Consider the following 19,170-nt stretch of genomic DNA (forward strand, 5'->3'; position numbering starts at 1 on the left):
ACAAGCGCTCTAGCAGTACAAAGGCACGCTCCGACAGTATACCTTTTGGAGCCACATTGCTCCGGCGGTTGAATTAGTCGCTCAAGCAATACGCTACTTGGGACCACTAATTGACTCTTTTTTTTGTATGGGAAGGGCATTTCCATAAAAAAATAACAACTATTTTGCGAGGAAAGGTGGTTGGGGGAAACTTTTTGGAGCGGCGGTTGACTTGGTCGCTCCGGCAATGAAAACAAGCGCTCTACCTCCGGCAATGAAAACAAGCGCTCTAGCAGTACAAAGACGCACTCCGATAGTACACCTTTTGAAGCCACATCACTCTGGCAGTTGAATTGGTAGCTTCGGCAATACGCTACTTGGGACCGCCAATTGACTCTTTTTTTTGTATGGGAAGGATATTTCCATAAAAAAAATAACAACTTTTTATGTTGGGGGGTTTTTACCAGGAAAGGTGGTTAGCTGGGGGTTAAGTTGTATAGATAGTTTACTTGGGGGGTTTTTTGTAATTTTTTCAAGAATGAAAGAACATAATTTATATAACGGACTCCAATTAATTGAGATAGATAATGTTGATGGTGGTTGTCTATTTCTATTGGGAAATGTTTCTGTACTTCTCCTACAACATCGAAGATCTATGCTTCCCCTACCATCTAGCCTTTCAATTTTGATACAGTGAGCCACTTACTGTTTGATCTTAGATCCGATGCCTCAGAGTATTTATTTTAATTTTTTTTTATACAAATTGTATGAATATAAAATTTGGTATATGACATCTTCTCATTAGAGAGAACCTATAAAAAATATTTAAAAATCAGTTTTTGATAAAATATAATAACCAAAATACCTCTTAAACTTTTAGAGGTATTTTGATCATTTAATTTTATTGGAAATATTTTTTTAATATTTTTTTACAAGTGCGTATTTAATAGCGGATTGGACGTAAAAAAATTTGGTATAAAAGTAATTTATAAAAACAGATTAAAAATAAAACAGTGTAAAAACGTGATATTGTGATTGATACAATGTTAGCGGGTTGGATAAGGAGAAGTGTATAAGTTTTATGTTATAGAGAAAACGTGTGTTGTGATTTTGGACTATAGTGTTTTTGCTTTGTTATCTTTTGAAGGGGCAGGATAACGTGGGAAAGGATAGAAAGTAGTGGTTTTTTTTTTTTTTTTCCTTTTTTACATTTTCCAACTTTGTTTCTTTTGGTTTTTTTTGGCAACAATGGCTAGTCACTACATGCAATGCAAGCAGACCGGACAGAAACCACACAAGGCAAGGCGGCTATATGATGTCAGTTCAGTATGTGTGTTTGGATGATGCTACCATTGTTGGCTCCCCTCTCTTGCTGATTTTCTCCCATTTTCCACAATGGATCAAAAATAACATAAATTCAGTTTAGATTCTCCATAGAGTATGTAAAGGAGCTGCAGAAACTAGTGAAGGCGTGCGCTGCAGGAGGAGCTGGATGAGACACTTGAGGAAGAGCACCGGCAGCAGCAAGGGAACGGAGGTGGTGGTGGTGCTCCGGCTGCGACCCCTTCCTCAGATAGCAACAACCATGGCGGCTTTAGTGTTTCGGAGGAGCGAGTTTGTTATATCAATTTTAGAATCGGAAAATGGGAGGAGATATCCGTTGAATCTGTTAGAATGTTATTAGGATGGAGCGGTTGTACCCTCTAAATATTAGGCCCAAGACCCTCATCAACTTAAATGAAGATTTTTACCAAAAATTCTCTCTCTCTCTCTCTCTGCCGACAGCTTTATAGAACAGTATAAGCTGCAGAGCTCATATTGAACTATTTAGATATTATGCACAATTTTGGGGAGATGTGTACATCTCGTGTTGTTCGAATTTTATTTTTTGGTTTTTCTAAAAATATGAACCTGAAATTTTGGGCACACATGTGATTGACCAAGGCACACATGTGAACCTGAAATTTTGGGCACACATGTGATTGACCAAGGCACTCGTCTCCGAAAGGAGGCCTTCTTTGCCCTCCACCTAAACTGTTGCAGGAAAGGCCCAAAGTATCATAGGGTCTTTCTATTTAGGTGGAGATAGTTTTGCATCTTCACAGCTCATAAAATTCTTAACCTCTCTTACAGGATTTTCTATTGGGTTACCATTTATATAGGTTGCAACCTTACTTTTAGAAATAGGGTTACGATAATGATATAGATTTTAAGCATTTTTTAAAACAATATAAACCACCTTTTAAGATAGTAATAAATCTCCACTATCTAAATAGAATAAATGGTATAGATTACTTCAACGTTATTTCTGTAAGGAAAATTACAACTTTATACAGACTTATTCCTTTATATTTTTATGACAAAGTAGTAGTACTTCTAGAGAGAAGTGGTAATGTGCAATGATAGAGAGAGAGGGGTATTGGGGCCATTCCGTGTCCATGGATCATGTTGATTAAAGCAATAGGTCGTGTTTTGAAGTAGATGATGAGAGAATAAAGAGACCCATTGAGAGCCAAGGGAATGGACAGCTCCATGATAGAATACTGTATGAATGTGTACTTCTCAAGATCGATTTTCAAGAGATTTTTTTTTTTTTGAGCTCAAAGTTCCCCATAATGAATATCCAATCAAAATGGATTGTCCAAATTCAATCTTGGAACACATTTAGATTTGGGTCCTCTTTGAAATCTAAATCTTTTTTTTTATTCCTTTGATTTGAGAGTTGTACACATTCATATTGAGGAGCACTATGCATATAATTTGAGAGATTCGGTCCATAAAATACAGTTAACTAACTGTACACTGTCTATTGGATCCTTTTCTTCCCTTGTGAGTTGGGCATATGTGTCATCAAATGAGCGGGGGCACTTGGACTTCCCAATGTCATCGATGGTCCAAATAAAACCTAAATGGGATAGGGGTATAAATTAACAGCAAGTATCGAACCTAATTGCATTATGACTAATGGAATGATAAGAGACTATTATCTTTTGTACATGGAGGTTATAATCATTCCCACTCATTAGATCTCAAATTGGATGACTTGGGGTGAGTCACGATATTTGAGAATTTTTCTTTTGAAATTTTGTGTCTATTCAATAACACTCTTACTACCGCCCATTTTGAAAATTATGGGACAAAAATGACTGTGACCTCCATGTACAAAAGATAAAAAGCTCTTTGCATACAATCACATAACTATTTGCTATGGAATTATCACACAATCCATTGGATGATAGGTCTGGGGTCCATTTAAATGTTTTTAAGGGTGAGAAGATGATTTCATCAGGATGAAAGATCTCATACGTAATTCTCTCTGATCTATGTTTTAAATAGTTAAAATTTGTGATTGGTAAAGATTATGGGGATTGATCAAATTACGGTTTAAAGATTGTCTATTGCATAAAATCAATTCTATATGAGAACATGCAGCTTTTTGCACCTAAATAATTTTACCTTTTAAAACTAATGAACTAGCTTTAGAAATTAAACTAAAGCAGAGAAATAAACTAACCAAAATAAAAGAGAATGAATACTTATCGGGGATCCGAAACATACAGATGGGGTGCAGATCAGGCCATTCTTATTTAGCTCACTTTCTCCTTCTGAAAGATCTGCTGAGAACTCATGTTTTCGGTTTTAAATTTGACAATTGAATGATTTTGGTCAGAGGTTGTGAATTCCTAGATCTAGGGTTCCTATGAATTCTATTGTTTTCCATGATCTAGGTACCCTGTATGTTGTGTAGGTTTCCTAAGGGGAAGTTGCAGGAAATCTGTAGTGTTTAGGTTTAGATTTGACTAGGCTACAGTTATTTATTGGGAATTTTAAGGATCTTAGCTTTTATGGACTCTAGGGCTCTGAATCTACAGTTTGTATGGTTCGATATCACAGGTTCTACTTATTTATAGGTAATGGGAATTATAGGGCTCTTAGATTTGTATGGTCCGTAAGGAATAGGATTATAGGTTAATAGGAATTCCAGATAGGATGTCTATTATTACCAACAACTGACTGTACTGACCCTTAAATGCTAAGACTTGGAACCATTAGACACCAATGTGCCATTTTACTAGGGTATTAGTTTTCATTTGAACTGACGAATTTTAGATAGAAATGATGGCATAAATATTTGGCATATGAAACTTCTATTTCACCTTTTTTCAATTCTCTATAGAATGAATTCAACGCTTAAATTTCCATTGGGTTTAAAACTGGATCATGTCCTTCTCATTTAGCACACCTTCTCCTTCTGAAAGATCTGCTGAGAACTCTTGTGTTAGGTTTTGGATTGGAGAATTGAATAATTTTGGCTAGAGGTTTTGGATTGCATCGCTATAACCAGAAACATTACAGAGAAAACTAGAACAAAAAATAGTAAGAAAATTTCAATAAAAAATGGACAATATAGGGACAGATTGAAAATTTCAATAAAAAACTGGATAATATAGGGCTGAAAATTTTCTGGGAATACAAGCATGCTTCTCTCGATGTGCCCACGAGGCACACGATTGAAGGACGCGGTTAGCATGCGGCCAAGCCTGCACATGTAGAAATACGGGCTTGGCAATAAATATATTTTTAAATATAATTTGATCCTAATTTTTAGAGAATATATAATCTTTAATATGGAGATCATGAATATGAAAACATAAATAAAATTTGAAAATTAAAAATAATAATTATATTAAAAAAGCATTTAGACCGTTAGTTACATTTGTTTTAGATGGACCACCTATTTGCATCAATTTTTAAGATGGATGTTTTATACCTTTGGACTCTAGGTCGCATATTGTAGAAATGCGGTCTTGCCCCGCATGAAACAATTGTTCCACATTTAGATAGATCCCAAATTGGCTGCACAATGAAAGTCCCAAAAAAAAGAATAGAAAAAAATCGTATATGAAATACTTTTATTATAATATTATATTAATATCATAATATTATTATAATTCTATTAATATCATACTATTATATTAATGTTGATGTTAATATCATAATATTATATTAATATTGATGTAATGATATTATAATATTTTATAAATATTAAAATAGTAATATTTTCATATAGTTATAACCTTCATATTTAATATCTACTACTATTTGTTATTATTATTTCATTATTTATTTATGTTTGAAATATTTATATTGAAATAATGACCCTTTAAAATATTTACATAAATAAATGTTTGTCATGAAACATCATCACTATTAATATTAATATTTTTGATATTATAAGACAATAATATTATAATATAATAACGACTTATAATATTATTATAAGCTTATATTATTATCTAAGAATTATTATCTTAATGTGCTAATATCATATTATATAAATATTAAAATATTGTCCATATTTATTGTTGTGTTTTATTAATATTTTAATATTATATTATGATTACAATACTAGATTATTATTTAGTTGTTAAGATAATGATTATTGTGTAGCCATAATATTTATATGCGCTCTTATTTCATTATTATTATTATTTATTGTTTGTTAATATTTATTATTAAGATAGAATTAATTTAGTATTTAATTAAATAACTATTTATCATAGATAATAATATGAGTGGAGTATATTTTGTTAGTTATATTTTCCTCATAATTTAAGACTTTTATTTAAGAACTACACATTTAATAAAAATTCCCTAATATACATTATAATATATTTATTTTCACTTTCATATATTTGTTAAAGGAAAAAGTTTATATAAGGTTGCGACCTTAAAATATAGAATTACAGATGCACCTAAAAAATCCATCGAAAAAGATTGATTTAATGTTGGAAAACCCTCTAATTGATTATCTTGACATCGAGATGTATGAATATGAAATGAAAGGACTTTGCGTCCCAGAAATAATGCATCTTGTAACATAATATCTAGCTCTTCCATTTTCATGATTTTCATATATTTATAGGTCGACTATTTTTGGAGATTAAAATTTTATAATTAAATATAAAAATAGATTTTCAGATAATCTTAAGAATTTTTTAGACCAAAAGTACTTATTATGATAAAATTTGGAGGTGTATTTCATACTTGATATATTTCGCTCATAAAATCTCTCAAATTGCATAGATTTCCTTTAGCTAATCCCAGAAAAGATAGGACTTATTATTCTTGAAAAACATAAAGATACCTACGTCATGCTCTGAACTTCTCTATATTAAAGTCTACCTCCTCTCTAGAGATAATATCCTTTTTTATTCTTACAACCTTTGTCCAATGGTTGGACTCCAACCTTTAACTGTGGTTTACTAATAGGAAAATAGTTTCATGCGGGGTAGACTGCATTTCTACATATGCCGTCCAGAAAGTGTAAAACATTCCTCTTAAAGATGGATGCCAATAAATGTTCCATCTAAAAACAATGAAAACTAACGGTCCAATTGTTTTTATGGATTTATAGAGAGAGTACAACCAATACTTGCTAAAACTATATGATACAATTTCAATATAGGTATAGCATACAATTAGACACTGACATTTCTCAATATCCAATTGCCGTATTTGTTGTAGTTACCATGTTTGTTCACAAGTAATACTATTTTTGTGCATTTTGATAGGAAGAACTACAGATTGTGGTCCTTTCAGATGCGATGCTTTCTTATAAGAAGAAAATTATGGGGCGACGTTGATGGATATATACCTCAATCTATCGATGAGAATAGGCGCAATGTTTGGTTTGCTATTGATAGTTGCATTGTTACTTGGATCATGAATTCGTTTGAGCACAAAATTGGGCGCAACCTCACATACTAGCCAAATGGCAAAGCCATGTGGGATTATTTGAAGAAGATTTACTCTCAAACAAACACAACTCGTCTCTATGCACTTGAAAATGAAAGCATGAATACACGACAAGGAGATTCCTCTATTCAAGACTATTTCAATTCCCTCTCAGGCATATGGAATGAGATGGACTCAATGGAGACAGAGTCACCTAACGAGGCAATTACTAAAAGAAGAAATCAAACCTGTTTATTCCATTCTTTAATGGGGTTGTGATCAGAGTTTGAAAATATTAAAACATCAATTCTTCATCGTACTTCCACTTCTTTACTAGATGATGCCCTCTCATATCTCCTTGCTTTGGAAATTATCTTAGACTCTCTTGGGATTTGCAAATTCAATTCACTAGACATCCTTGATGTGGCTTTAGCTATACTCAATGGCTCTAACAAGGGTTTCAACTATGCCTAAATACAATGCAACATATGTAGTCAAAATGGACACATAGTTGCTCATTGAAAGAAGCAATGTTTTTGCAATTATTGCAAAAAATTTGGCCATGTAATTGTTGATTGTCGAAAAAGTCTTTAGGCTCGTGGAAAGTATTCTGCTAGTGGTTCTACTCAATTAGTTGCATTGGCCTCTATTCCAAGTTTAATCAACATGGAGGATTTTCTGCTGACTCCCACTCTACATCTACACCTTCATCATCTACAATTCATCTGCCTATTCTAGGTTTTCCCTCTATTGACTCAAATACACTTCAGCAGCTTGCTCATGCCATAGTTACCTTGGGGTTTTCAGGTAATTCGAATGCTCTTTCAAATATTTGTATTATAAACTCAGTAGCATCTAACCATTTGACATGATAAATTTCTCAATTATCCTCTGTGACACCTCGTTTTGGTAAAATAAATTATTTTATTGCTAATGGATCTCCTTTTCATGTTACCCACTCTGGTAATACCACTATCCCTAGTCCATCTGGCAAGTTCTTGTTACTTGAGGATGTCCATCATGTTCTCAACCTTCCTCTTAATTTGATATCTATTGGGTAATTAGTTGACAATAAATACCTTGCCTTATTTTCTAATGAAGGTTGTGTGTGTAGGATCAAGTAACCGGAAAGGTGATTGGGATAAGCACTAAGAAGGAACAATTAATTTCAGCAAGGCTCCTTCTCACCTTTCAAAGGCCCTACCTGTTAGCCACCTTTCTCTTTCTTCTCATGAAATAAGCCAATCAAATTCTCTATGGTATGTCTGGCACTGTAGGTTAGGTCATCTACACTCAAAAAATGTTATCCCTTTTGAATTCTGGAGTTTTACCTGCTGTCTTTTCTAATAAGAAAGTTGATAAAGATATTTTGTGTGATAGTTGCAAGTTGGCAAAGCATTTTGGTCTATCTTTCCCTCATAGTACTAATAAAAGTACCAGCCATTTTTCTTTAGTGCACTATGATGTGTGATGCCTGCTCCTGTTCCTTCAATTAATGGTTCTTTTTACTGTGACATTTATTGACAATTTTTTGAAGTACACGTGGGTTTATTTCTCATACACAAATCAAGTGTGTTGAGTGTCTTTAAAGACTTCCGTAGTATGATTACAAACCAGTTTCAAAAAAATATTAAAGTCTTTAGGTCTAATTCATGAGGGGAATACCTATCCAATGAATTTCAAACATATATTCGTACAAATGGCATTATTCATCAATGTTCATGTCCTCATACCCCTGAATATATTGGAGTTATCAAAAGAAAACATTGGCATATCCTTGAAATTGTTCACTCTCTTCTTTTAAGCTCTCATTCTCTTAAAACCATGTGGGGTGAAGCCATGTCCACTGCTCTGTATCTTGTTAATCTTCTTCCTACTCCTGTTCTACACAATGTTTCACCTTTTCATAAGCCTTTTAAAAATCCCATGGTTACTCACACTTGTGTGTGTTTGGATATACTTGTTTTGTTCTTCTTCCCTCTCTTGCACGAGATAAAATCTCACCTAAGTCTTCTAAGTTTATGTTTGTGGGCTATGCATTCAATTAAAAGGGTATCGCTGCTTTGATCCTACTATTAATCGTGTGACAATCTCACGACATGTTATTTTTTTTTGAAAATATACCTTTTCATCATCATTATTTACACCCTACTACACCAACACATGCATCTGATTTTTCAATCCTACCTGGATTCGACATCCCTAGTCCGGAAGTTTGTAACTCTAATGAGACTGCTGTTCCTAGTGTTGATCATATATCACCTCCAGTTGTTGATCCGCCTACTGTCCCTCAGCAACTTTGCGGTCTCTTCGTAAGTCTGTTCCTCCCTATCGTCTTAACTTGCTAGTGGTTAGTTTGTCTCATGTATGTTGTTTAATAACCGCTACTAACCCTCTCTTTCATGAGTCATCTTCTTATTCTCAAGCATCTAAACTCCAATGTTGGCATATGACTGTGAATGAGGGAATTGCAGCTTTAGAGGCGAACCACACTCGAGACTTAGTACTGTTGCCTCCTAACAAGCATTCTATTGATAGTAAATGAATTTACAAGGTTAAGTTACAAGCTGATGGAACCCTTGATCGACACAAAGCATGGTTAGTTGCACAAGGTTATGGCCAAGAGTATGTCATTAAATATAAGGAAACTTTTTCTCTTGTTGCTTAAACGATTACAATTCATACTCGTCTTGCACTAGCATCAATTTGTGATCGGCCCATATGACAGATGGATGTCAAAAATGTTTTTCTTAATAGAGAGCTTTAAGAGGAAGTTTATATGCACCAACCACCTGGGCTTGCTTCTCTAGATACATCATTGGTCTGTCGACTTCGTAAGGCAATTTATAGTCTTAAATAAGCTCCTCACGCATGATTTGAGTGTTTTTAGGTTGTCATTCTTGCAAATAGTTTCATTCAAAGTAAACATGATCACTCCATGTTTATTCGTATCACGAAACATGACATTTGTATTATTTTATTATATGTTGATTATATTCTTGTCTCTAGAGATGATTTTACTTCCATCAAAGATGTAAAGCTACGATTGCAAGAAGAATTTCAAATGAAGGACCTTGGGGAAATGTCTTACTTCCATGGCCTTGAGATCACTTGTTCTAAGGGTGGTATTTATATTCATCAATATAAGTACGCATGTGATCTTGTTTCTAGTGCCCGATTCACTGATGTAAAGGATGTTGATACTCTCATGGAGCTAAATGTTGAACTTTATGCAATTGTTGGAGATCCTCTCCTGAGTCTACAATGTATCGCAAACTCGTAGGCTTCCTCATCTACCTTACTATGACACACTCAGATATCGTATATGCTGTCCATGTTGTGAACCAGTTTATTTCAGATCCTCGATGACCACATCTATCAGCAATTCACTGTATTTTACATTATGTTCGAGGTACTTGCAATCATGGATTATTTTTTGCTTCCACATATTCTTAAGATCTCAGTGTATATGTAGATGCAGATTGGGCAGGTGATCCAGACACTTGTTGCTCTACTACAGAATATTGTTTATTTTTTAGATCATCCTTAATATCATGGAAGAACAAGAAACAATATACTGTCTCCAAGTCAAGTACTGAAGCGGAGTATCGTGCTATTTCTTCTGTTGTCAGTGAGATTATTTGGGTTCATGCTCTTCTCAATGACTTTGGTTTCAATATTTTAGATCCCACACCTTTAAATGCAGATAACCAAAGTGCAATTAAAATTGCATCTAATCTAGTCTTTTATGAGCGAACAAAACATCTTAATGTGGATTGTCATTATGTTCACGATTGCTATCTTCATGACGCATTATCTATCCCTTATGTTTCTTCTACTGTACAAATAGTTGATATTTTCACCAAATCTCTTACTTACAAACGTCATGATTTTTTCATAAACAAGGCAATGTGTTACTCATGTTCGCATCAGCTTGAGGGGGGTAATAACATGCATATAATAAATAAAGTGTAATTGTTTTATTTTTATTTAATTTGTTCTTTATTGTCCTTGTATATTTGTGTAGGGATAGTTTTGGTCTAAAACTAAATATGTATTGTATATAAAGCCTTTTAAGGTTTCATTCTTGTTAATGTGAATTGACCACATATTCCATTCCTCGCTCTGCCTCTCTCTCCATCATCTTTACTTTCTCAAAATCTATCAGTATCTTCAATTCCTAAATCAATCTATTAAAAAATAAAAAAGAAATGAAAACATCACTTAAACAATTCAAACCACAAAAAATCAATGAGGTGGTTGCATTTCAATTTACCAACAATATAGTTACTTTTTCAAATTCATTCACTCAGGTGCCTCCTCAATATTTGGATATTTACCAATAATATAGTTAATTTCTCAAATTCATTCACTCAGGTGCCTCCTCAAGATTTTTGGACTTGGAACCTTGAAAGTGAGAGTATTTTGATATTTGAAAACTAAAGTTACTCAAGTTAAAATGATCTAAATGCCCTTGCTTGTTCTAGGTTCCAAGCCCTAAACATGTTTTTTAATAAAAAAAATCTTCTTCCACCATTAAGAGCCTAGAATAAACAAGGTTGTTAAACCTTTTGGCTTTTGTGATTTATGGAGTTGAATCACCAAAGTTCCGCATCTTGTCCCTTTTTTCAAATAGGGAACAAGCAACATAAAAAAAAAGGGTATTTAGGTCATATAACTCAATTGAATTAATTGAGCCAAATTTCCAAAATGCCAATACGGAACAAGCACATATATTTAGAATAAGGAACAAACACATATATTTAAATCATTTGGCTCAACTAACTCATTTGGATCAAATTTCCAAACTGCGCTCACTACAATTTGGGTATTATTAAGAAAGTCCTTTAGGTACCAAAAGAAAGGTTTTTTAAAAGGAAAGTCTATAAAGAGACTATTTATCTTTTGTATAAGGAGGTCACTACTATTCTCACTCATTAGATGTTAAATTGGATGGTTTAGGATGAGTCGCGAAGTTTGAGATTTTTTTTAGAACTTTATGGCTATTCATGACACGCTTACAACACTCATTTTGAAATTTAAGGGATAAATGTGATTATGACCTCTTTTTACAAAATATAAAGGAAAACATTTATGCAAGGTTGCAACCTTAAAATGTAGAATTACATATGCACCTCAAAAATCCATGGAAAAGGTTGTTTTAATGTTGAAAGACCCTCTAATTGATCATTTCGATATCGAGATATATGAATATGAAAAAAAAAAAAAGTTTTTGAATCCCTGAAGTAGTGCATCTTACAACACATGATCTAGACAATCTATTTTCAAAATTTTCTTATGTTTACAAATCTACCTGATTTTAATCATTTTTTGAGTTTAAAACTTTATAATTAGATATGAAAATAGATTTTAAGATAATCTTAATAATATTTTACACCAAAATTGCATGTTGTGATAAAATTTAGCAGCGTGCCTTATAGAAACAACACCTAATTTTAAACATTAAACAATTGGATTGTTTAAGGTTGCAACCTTATAGAAACCACACCCAAAGATAAATGGTCTCTTTATAGACAAAATCCCATTTTTATAGGGATCTATTTTTTTTTTTGGTAAAATTGTTAATCTCACTATCTCCGCAGTGATTCTTCAAAGTGGCTTGACCATGTTATTGATATACACTCCACATGAGAGAGAGAGAAAGAGAGAGAGAAACTGTGGATACATGCAAAGGAATGGTTTTTCTCAAACTTTAGTGCGAAGTTTGGAATTGTCAATCTTCGTCGGGAATTGATGGGACTGACTCGGATCCTAGTCAGAATCGAGAATCAATTTGGTTAGGGTTACCCAGTTCTATCAAACAATCGGTCGAGAATGTCAACGAACTGAGCGATCAAGATCGATCAAATCGGCTGGTTTCTACCCATTTAATTTTGGAAAATTGTTTTATGTGGGCGGGGACGACATTTCTACATTTGCGATATCTGAGGTATAAAGCATTCATCTTAAAGATCGATGCTAATAGGTGGTCCATCTAAAAACAATTGAAATTAAAGGTCCAAACACTTTTTTAGTAGAATTATTTTTAATTTTCAAAATTTATTTATTTTTTATATTCATGATCTCCATGTCTGAGATTACATGTCCTTAAAAATTAAGTAAGAAAATCCATCTCAAAACCAGATTTTTAGGAGGTAACTCATTTGTTCATGGATTCATAGAAACCGTGTTCTCTAATTTTCATATCTTCTCTTTTTTACATATAAACTTATGACTAATGATCCTATGATACCCTCCTACACCCATGTGTGTAGTGTGTAGGACCTCAAAAGATCACCATCAAATTTGGTATAAAATCTTTAGAAAAGTCAAGTCTCATACTCATGTGATAACTTGCTTAGAGATCTGTGCTAAATTTAATGATAATCTTTTGAGATCCTGTAGTGTGGGGGGGTCTCCTAAGATATTTACTCTAAAATCATTCTAAATTTTGTTTTTTGGACGGATGGGCGATCTTGGTCAATCTACCAATCCCACCTCCTGATCCGGGTTCAAACACTAGTCCGGGGTGAGGCTCTTTTATAATTAAAGCCATGAAGGATTTGTACCTGATAATTTCTTCCACAGATGGAGGAAAATATCCTGCAAAAATTCTAGTATTACAAATTTATTGTGTTAACATGAAGTCACAAATAGATTGATAGTGACGGTACATAGGCCTTTAATTAGAGAGACAAGCCATGGCTTAAATAAGCCCCATAAAGACACATAAATAGGCTTCAATTAGTACTGGTCTTACAACGACACACCATTTAATATCAGCCCCCATAAAAATCCACCTACCATGCAAAATCCAGGACCAAACCCTAATCCTAGATGCAAACCCTAAACCAAAGTACCTTGGACTTAGAAGTCATCCATAGCAATGGGGTACTCGTCTATGCAATCGAACCAGGGTCCAGCTGGGTCCGAGCCCACCTTGGCAAGTGGGTTCACAGGGCTTATACACTCCCATATTGCACTATTGCACTTGGGTCCACTCCCTGTGCCCAGCTGCCAAACCCTATCCCCCCTCTTGACCCTCCCCTTAGCCTCCATGTAAGCTAGCTCATACCAGAGTGAAGAAGAAGACTGGTTTCCAAACCTGTGTAGGGTCATGAGAGCTGGCTCTAAGTCCACTTTTTTTAGCCTTAGGCCCTTCCCAAGCTCTCTCAACAAAGCTTTACCAGAGGGTGGTATGCAAAAATGGTGTATCACAAGCTTAAAATTGGGGACATAGATCTCTGTCTTGGGGTCCAAGAAACGTTTATGGAAGAGAGAGAAAGAATACCAAAATTTCTCAGAGAGAGGCAAAACCCTAGACCCTAAGGCCCCAATGTTCATCCTCAAGATTTCTCCAGCTACTTGCATCAGGTCTCTCTCTAGGGAGACCCCAGTTATTCCTTCCGAGTCTTCTTCTCTCATGGCCGAGAAGTAGCCCCTGTCGCTTGCCCCCATGTGGGTGCGCACCATGTGCCGTAGCTGGTACTTAGCCACACGGGCAGCTTGCGGGCCACTTTGTAGCAATGCGGCCGAGCCGCCCATACGGAAGAGGCAATTGAGCATTAGCTTCTTCCTTTCTTTTCCGCTGTACCAACCGGTCGACATGATCTCTGTGCTCAGGACGACGGCCTGAGCGCCGCTGCATAGCTTGAGCAACGTCTGAGCCACGTCGACGGCTATGACCCCAGCTCCACACCCCATTCCGCCAAGGCTGAAGGTCTTGACATTGTCCCTCAGTTTGAAGCGGTGCATCACCATGGATGAGAGAGAAGGAGAAGGGCAAAAGCCACTACAGTTCACCACCAAGACGTCGATCTCACTCGGATTGACTCGGGTTTTGGCTAACAAGTCTTCCATGACCGAAAAAAGAATCATGTGGGCCTCTTCCACAGAGTCGAGATGGCCGGTTCGAGGTGGGATATAGTGAAGAGCGGGAGGAAGGCTGGTGCGCTCTCCTTGACCCGATAACTTGATGACTCGTCCCATAAACTCGACGCTCTCTTTTTCAAAGCACCCAAACCTCGATGCGTGTTCCATGAAGGAATGGAGCGGGACTTGGAGGTGACTCGGTGGTTTGTAACAGGCAAAGTCGACTAGGTATACAGGAGCCGGCCGTGAGAAATGATACACAAGTGTTGTGTACAGAACCACGGCGGAGACGAAGAGGAGATGCCCGAGAAAGCTCCATTTGTGTACTAAAACCAGGGTTTCGAAGAGGAGAGCTAGACAGAGAGGGAATACCCTGAGAAAACAAAAGAGAAATGAAGAGTAGAAAGTCTGCAATAGAGTTTTAATGGTGGGTAGTGGAAAATAGAGGCTTGGGTCCTCCATGAGAGAGAGGTGAGTAGAGAGAGAAAAAACAGAGGAGAGAGAAGTTAGAGAGAGAAAGATTTGTTGAGGGCTTATGGAAGAGAGGGAGGTGCGCCTTTCATTAAAGCCAGAGGAGGAAAGAGAGAGGAAAAGAAGGGGAGGGAGAGTCAGAGTAATGGGTGGTGAGAACCAGAGGTTCAGGAGAGAGAAAAGTAGAACGACAGAGAGGAAAGAGAGTTGGAGAAAGGTTTCAGCGAGAGAAAACAAACGGGTGATGCAGTGGAGAAGAAGTGCAGGATTGCCATGGTGTGAGCCTTGTAAATAAGCGAGACAGTTGGGTAGGAGCACAGGCTTTAATTGTGCAGAGCCAAAGAGAACCGTAAACCCAGCGCCTAATGCCGACGCTGGTGTCCACTTTCTCTCTCTCTCTGAATTTTCTTCTCTCTTACATGCAACATGAGACCAAGTAGAAGGAGAAAAGTTTGTTGGGTAATTAAATGGCACGCAGACAAGATTTGTACGGTTTGCCTTGGTGGTGCGATAGGGGTGACAACGGGTCCGGTGCGGTCCTGTCCGGCTAGACATGTTCAGACCCCGACCCCTATCCCGATTCGATCAGATCCGATCGGACCTGACCAATGTTTGTGAAATTGAATCGCAACAGTTAATCGGACATGGGCCCTGAAGCGATTCAACCAGCCTAACCGGTAAACCAGCCGATTCAACCGCTCTAACCAGGCAAGTCCCGGGCGTTAAAAAATAGTGTTGAAGTTGAAAATTAATGAAAAAAATAGATTTTAACCTATTTTACATTTTTCAAGGGCTATTTTTAATTTTTTTTTAAAAAGATGAAAAAATATAGAAGTGAGTATTAATGATCAAAATTTTTTTGAATCTTTACCATAATGTAAAGAATATTTAAAAATACATTACAAATCAAATTTTTTATTTTTGAGAATTTATATATATATTTTTAATATTTGTTTTTTAAATACCGGTTGATCACCCTAACCCCCAAAACCGGAACCGGCCACTGGCCGGTTTCGATCTAACTGGGGGGTTAGATCGGGCGATTTTATGAACAATGGACATGACCCCAAAATTTAAATATTTATGTATTTAATAATATTTAAATATATTTTTTATATATTGAGACCCAATACATATTATCGGACCTAGATCCCAACTCGGATCTGAAAAGTGTTCGAGTCTAAAATTTGGACTTGAACCTCATCAGCCAAGTCCAATTTTGGACCAATACCCGAACCTAGATTGGGTCTACCCTCGGGTCTTGGGTCGGGTCTCGGTGATTCCCACCCCTACGGTGGGCCTATTGGCCAACAATGTCGACCAATTTTGTTTATGAATCTGAAAATTTGGAATTTAAACTTTAAAAGCCGATTATTTTGAAGTTAAAAAGCAGTTCAAATAGATTATAATGATTTATTTTTCAATTTAAAATTTATTTAAAAAATTTATGAGCACCCAAAGTGATTTAAAAATACAAGAAGTTGGTTTTGTATGATGAAATCACATAAGATCTTGTAATACATGTGATTTTCAAGGCCCTGCATAGGCGATTTAATTGAGGATTTGTTATGAAGTCATCTTTATCCACTTCAAACTAAGTTTTGTTTTCTTTTACGATATGTCCAATGCAATGGTTTAAAAAACGGATCGGTGACCCTGATCGGGCTTTCAAAAAACCGATCCGGATGGACGAATCAACGATCCGGATTGAGAATCGGGTGAATCGGTCAGAATAAAGCTTCAAAACAATCCGAAAAAATTATTAAAATTCATTATAAATATTGTTTTTTAAGAATTCAGTAAGAAATGAGGGTACTCCATTAAGAATTTTCATGTTTTTGAATGAATATGCGAATATTGATATGTTCTTTCCTTGCATGAATCGCCATTCAACATTTAATTTACATTACACAAAAGGATAAACATAGAATTATCATGGAATAAGTATATCAACATACATGGACTACAATAAAGCATAAAATTAGTAACATACGATCTAAAAATAAAATGATAGACGACGTTGTTGTTCTTCTTGGTCACGCTGGTGCCATTGATTGAATTCGTTTGACAATTCATTGATTCGATCTAAAAACGAATCATCGATATTAGCGGGCGTCTGACTATTCCCAAATCCCTGAGTGTTAGTGTTTTGTTGTGTTCCCAATCCAAAATCCCCGAAACTTGTCCATCCTTCATGCTCACCTGCACTGTCGTGCTCATCCCTACACTGTTGCTGTTGGGACTCGATATGTGAATAATATGGCTGGGATAGGGTGGCCTCAGAATCATCATCTCTCTCATTTTCTCTTAGACCCCCTTCCCACTCTCCCTCATTAGGTGCAATATCACCGACATATTGTGGATACATTGGCTGGCTGCTTCCTCTTTCATGCTGCTCATCACTTTCTTCAATATCTTCATCACCGATAGCCTCAAGGAACGCTCTCTTGTGCAACACTGGCTCCTCCTCTTCTACTACCCATTGGTCTGCTGTGTCTGTGACAAATATTGTGTCTAAGTCTATCGGCCCATAGTCTTCAAGCTTCTTTCTTATTTGTCGCTCTCTGAGGTTTAAATTATAATGAACGTACACTAGTTTATGAAGCTTCTCAGAAGCGAGTCGATTCCTCCTAGTAGTGTGCAACCATTGGAACGTACTCCAGTTGCGCTCACAGCCAGTAGCAGAACATGTCTGGGAGAGCACTTTGATTGCTATCCTCTTTAGGTGAGGTGCATCAGTACCATATATCTCCCACCATTCAGCTGGATTAAAATGTAAAAAGCATTGTAAGGGCAAGAACAATTCATAAGATTAAATATATGAATAAACAAAATATTAGCGAGGGGATAACCTGGATCCATCATAGTTCGAGAATTTCTGGCAAGTCTAGTTCCGAAGGATCATATAGCATCCCTATACATAGCAAGCTAAAACAAATATATTACGTTTTAGTGCATTATTCTTCACAAATATAACAACTCAATGAAGTTCTTACCCAAACATTAAATAATACCTCTTGTATTGCTGCTACTTGGTTTCGATGGTTTCTCTCCAACCTTGCAATAATGTATCTGACCCCTTCCATAATCTTGTGGCGTTGTTCAGGTGTCAAATAGAAAAATTTTGGGTTGAAGTAGTAACCTAAAAAACATATAGGTAGAAAAATGTCATTTACAATTTCATAAAAAAATGATTTAAACTGAAACATTGTAATGATATAAATATATATTTACCAGCATAATGAATTGGACGTCCAAATTTGGTGTTCCACCTCTTTTCTATAATCTCGATCACTTTGCTAGCAAAATTACACTTCTCCCCAATAGCTGATTTCGCCCTCTCAATACCTTCATAAAGGATACCCACGGTAACTTTCTTATCAGCATCCACCATTCTTAACACCGTGACCAAAGGGGCAGTGGCCTCTACAACACTGGAACATCAAGACCAGAACAGCCTATTTGAGATTATGTTATCCACTTTTATACCGGTACTGGACTTCGAGAGGCGGTCATTTAACCACTCTTCACAAGTAAACAATCTCTTTAATGCACCTTCAGATTGTCGAATGGAGTCCACAGCTAATTAATCGGTCGCAAAGCGGGTTATGGCAGGCCTGATTATCTCTTTTTTCTTTGAGTGTTCTCTAAACAGAAATAATATTTTAGAGTGGTTGTATATAAATCTCGACATCAACCTTGCTTCATCTAGAGTCTCCTTCACAATTTTGATCTCACCGATTTCCTCTAACATAAGATCGATGCTGTGTGCAGCACACGGGGTCCATACTAGATGCTTCCTCTTATCCATCAACTTGCTGCCCGCAGAAACACATGCACGCGCATTGTCCGTAATAAATTGGACTACATGCTTATCTCCCACCTCCTCCACTATCTGATCATATAGTCGTACGTAGAAGTTTGCATCCTTCTTCGTCCCTGATACGTCTTTGCTAGACAAAAAAACTGTACCTTTTGGGGAATAGGCCAAGAAGTTTAAAAACTCCTTTTTGCTAACTTTATTCAACCAACCATCACTCATGAGAGTAATTCCTGTCCTTGGCCAACTCTGTTTATATTCTTCAATCCACTTTTTAACTTCCTCTACCT

The 19,170-nt window shown here is 36.0% G+C and overlaps 2 protein-coding genes across 2 annotated transcripts; both read right to left on the reverse strand.

Annotated features, from left to right (window-relative positions):
- Nucleotides 1–13,318: 13,318 nt before the first annotated feature.
- On the reverse strand, nt 13,319–15,485 carry LOC18447840 (3-ketoacyl-CoA synthase 4). The gene has a single exon (XM_020675670.2). The coding sequence runs from the start codon at nt 15,049–15,051 to the stop codon at nt 13,585–13,587; it is 1,467 nt and encodes a 488-aa protein (XP_020531329.2). The 5' UTR covers nt 15,052–15,485; the 3' UTR covers nt 13,319–13,584.
- A 1,488-nt stretch (nt 15,486–16,973) lies between these two features.
- On the reverse strand, nt 16,974–17,990 carry LOC148780665 (uncharacterized). Its single transcript, XM_088846279.1, has 2 exons — nt 17,913–17,990; nt 16,974–17,823 (listed from the first exon to the last, which is right to left on the reverse strand). The coding sequence occupies exons 1-2, from the start codon at nt 17,923–17,925 to the stop codon at nt 17,057–17,059; spliced, it is 780 nt and encodes a 259-aa protein (XP_088702405.1). The 5' UTR covers nt 17,926–17,990; the 3' UTR covers nt 16,974–17,056.
- Between the last annotated feature and the right edge of the window lie 1,180 nt (nt 17,991–19,170).

The sequence above is a fragment of the Amborella trichopoda genome, chromosome 9, assembly GCF_054954075.1.
Source record: "Amborella trichopoda isolate Santa Cruz 75 chromosome 9, AtrichopodaSantaCruz75HAP2 v2.0, whole genome shotgun sequence".
Taxonomy (NCBI): Eukaryota; Viridiplantae; Streptophyta; class Magnoliopsida; order Amborellales; family Amborellaceae; genus Amborella; species Amborella trichopoda.

Coding starts and splice junctions, on each gene's coding strand:
- LOC18447840 (XM_020675670.2), bottom strand. CDS start 15,051: ATGGAGGACCCAAGCCTCTATTTTCCACTACCCACCATTAAAACTCTA.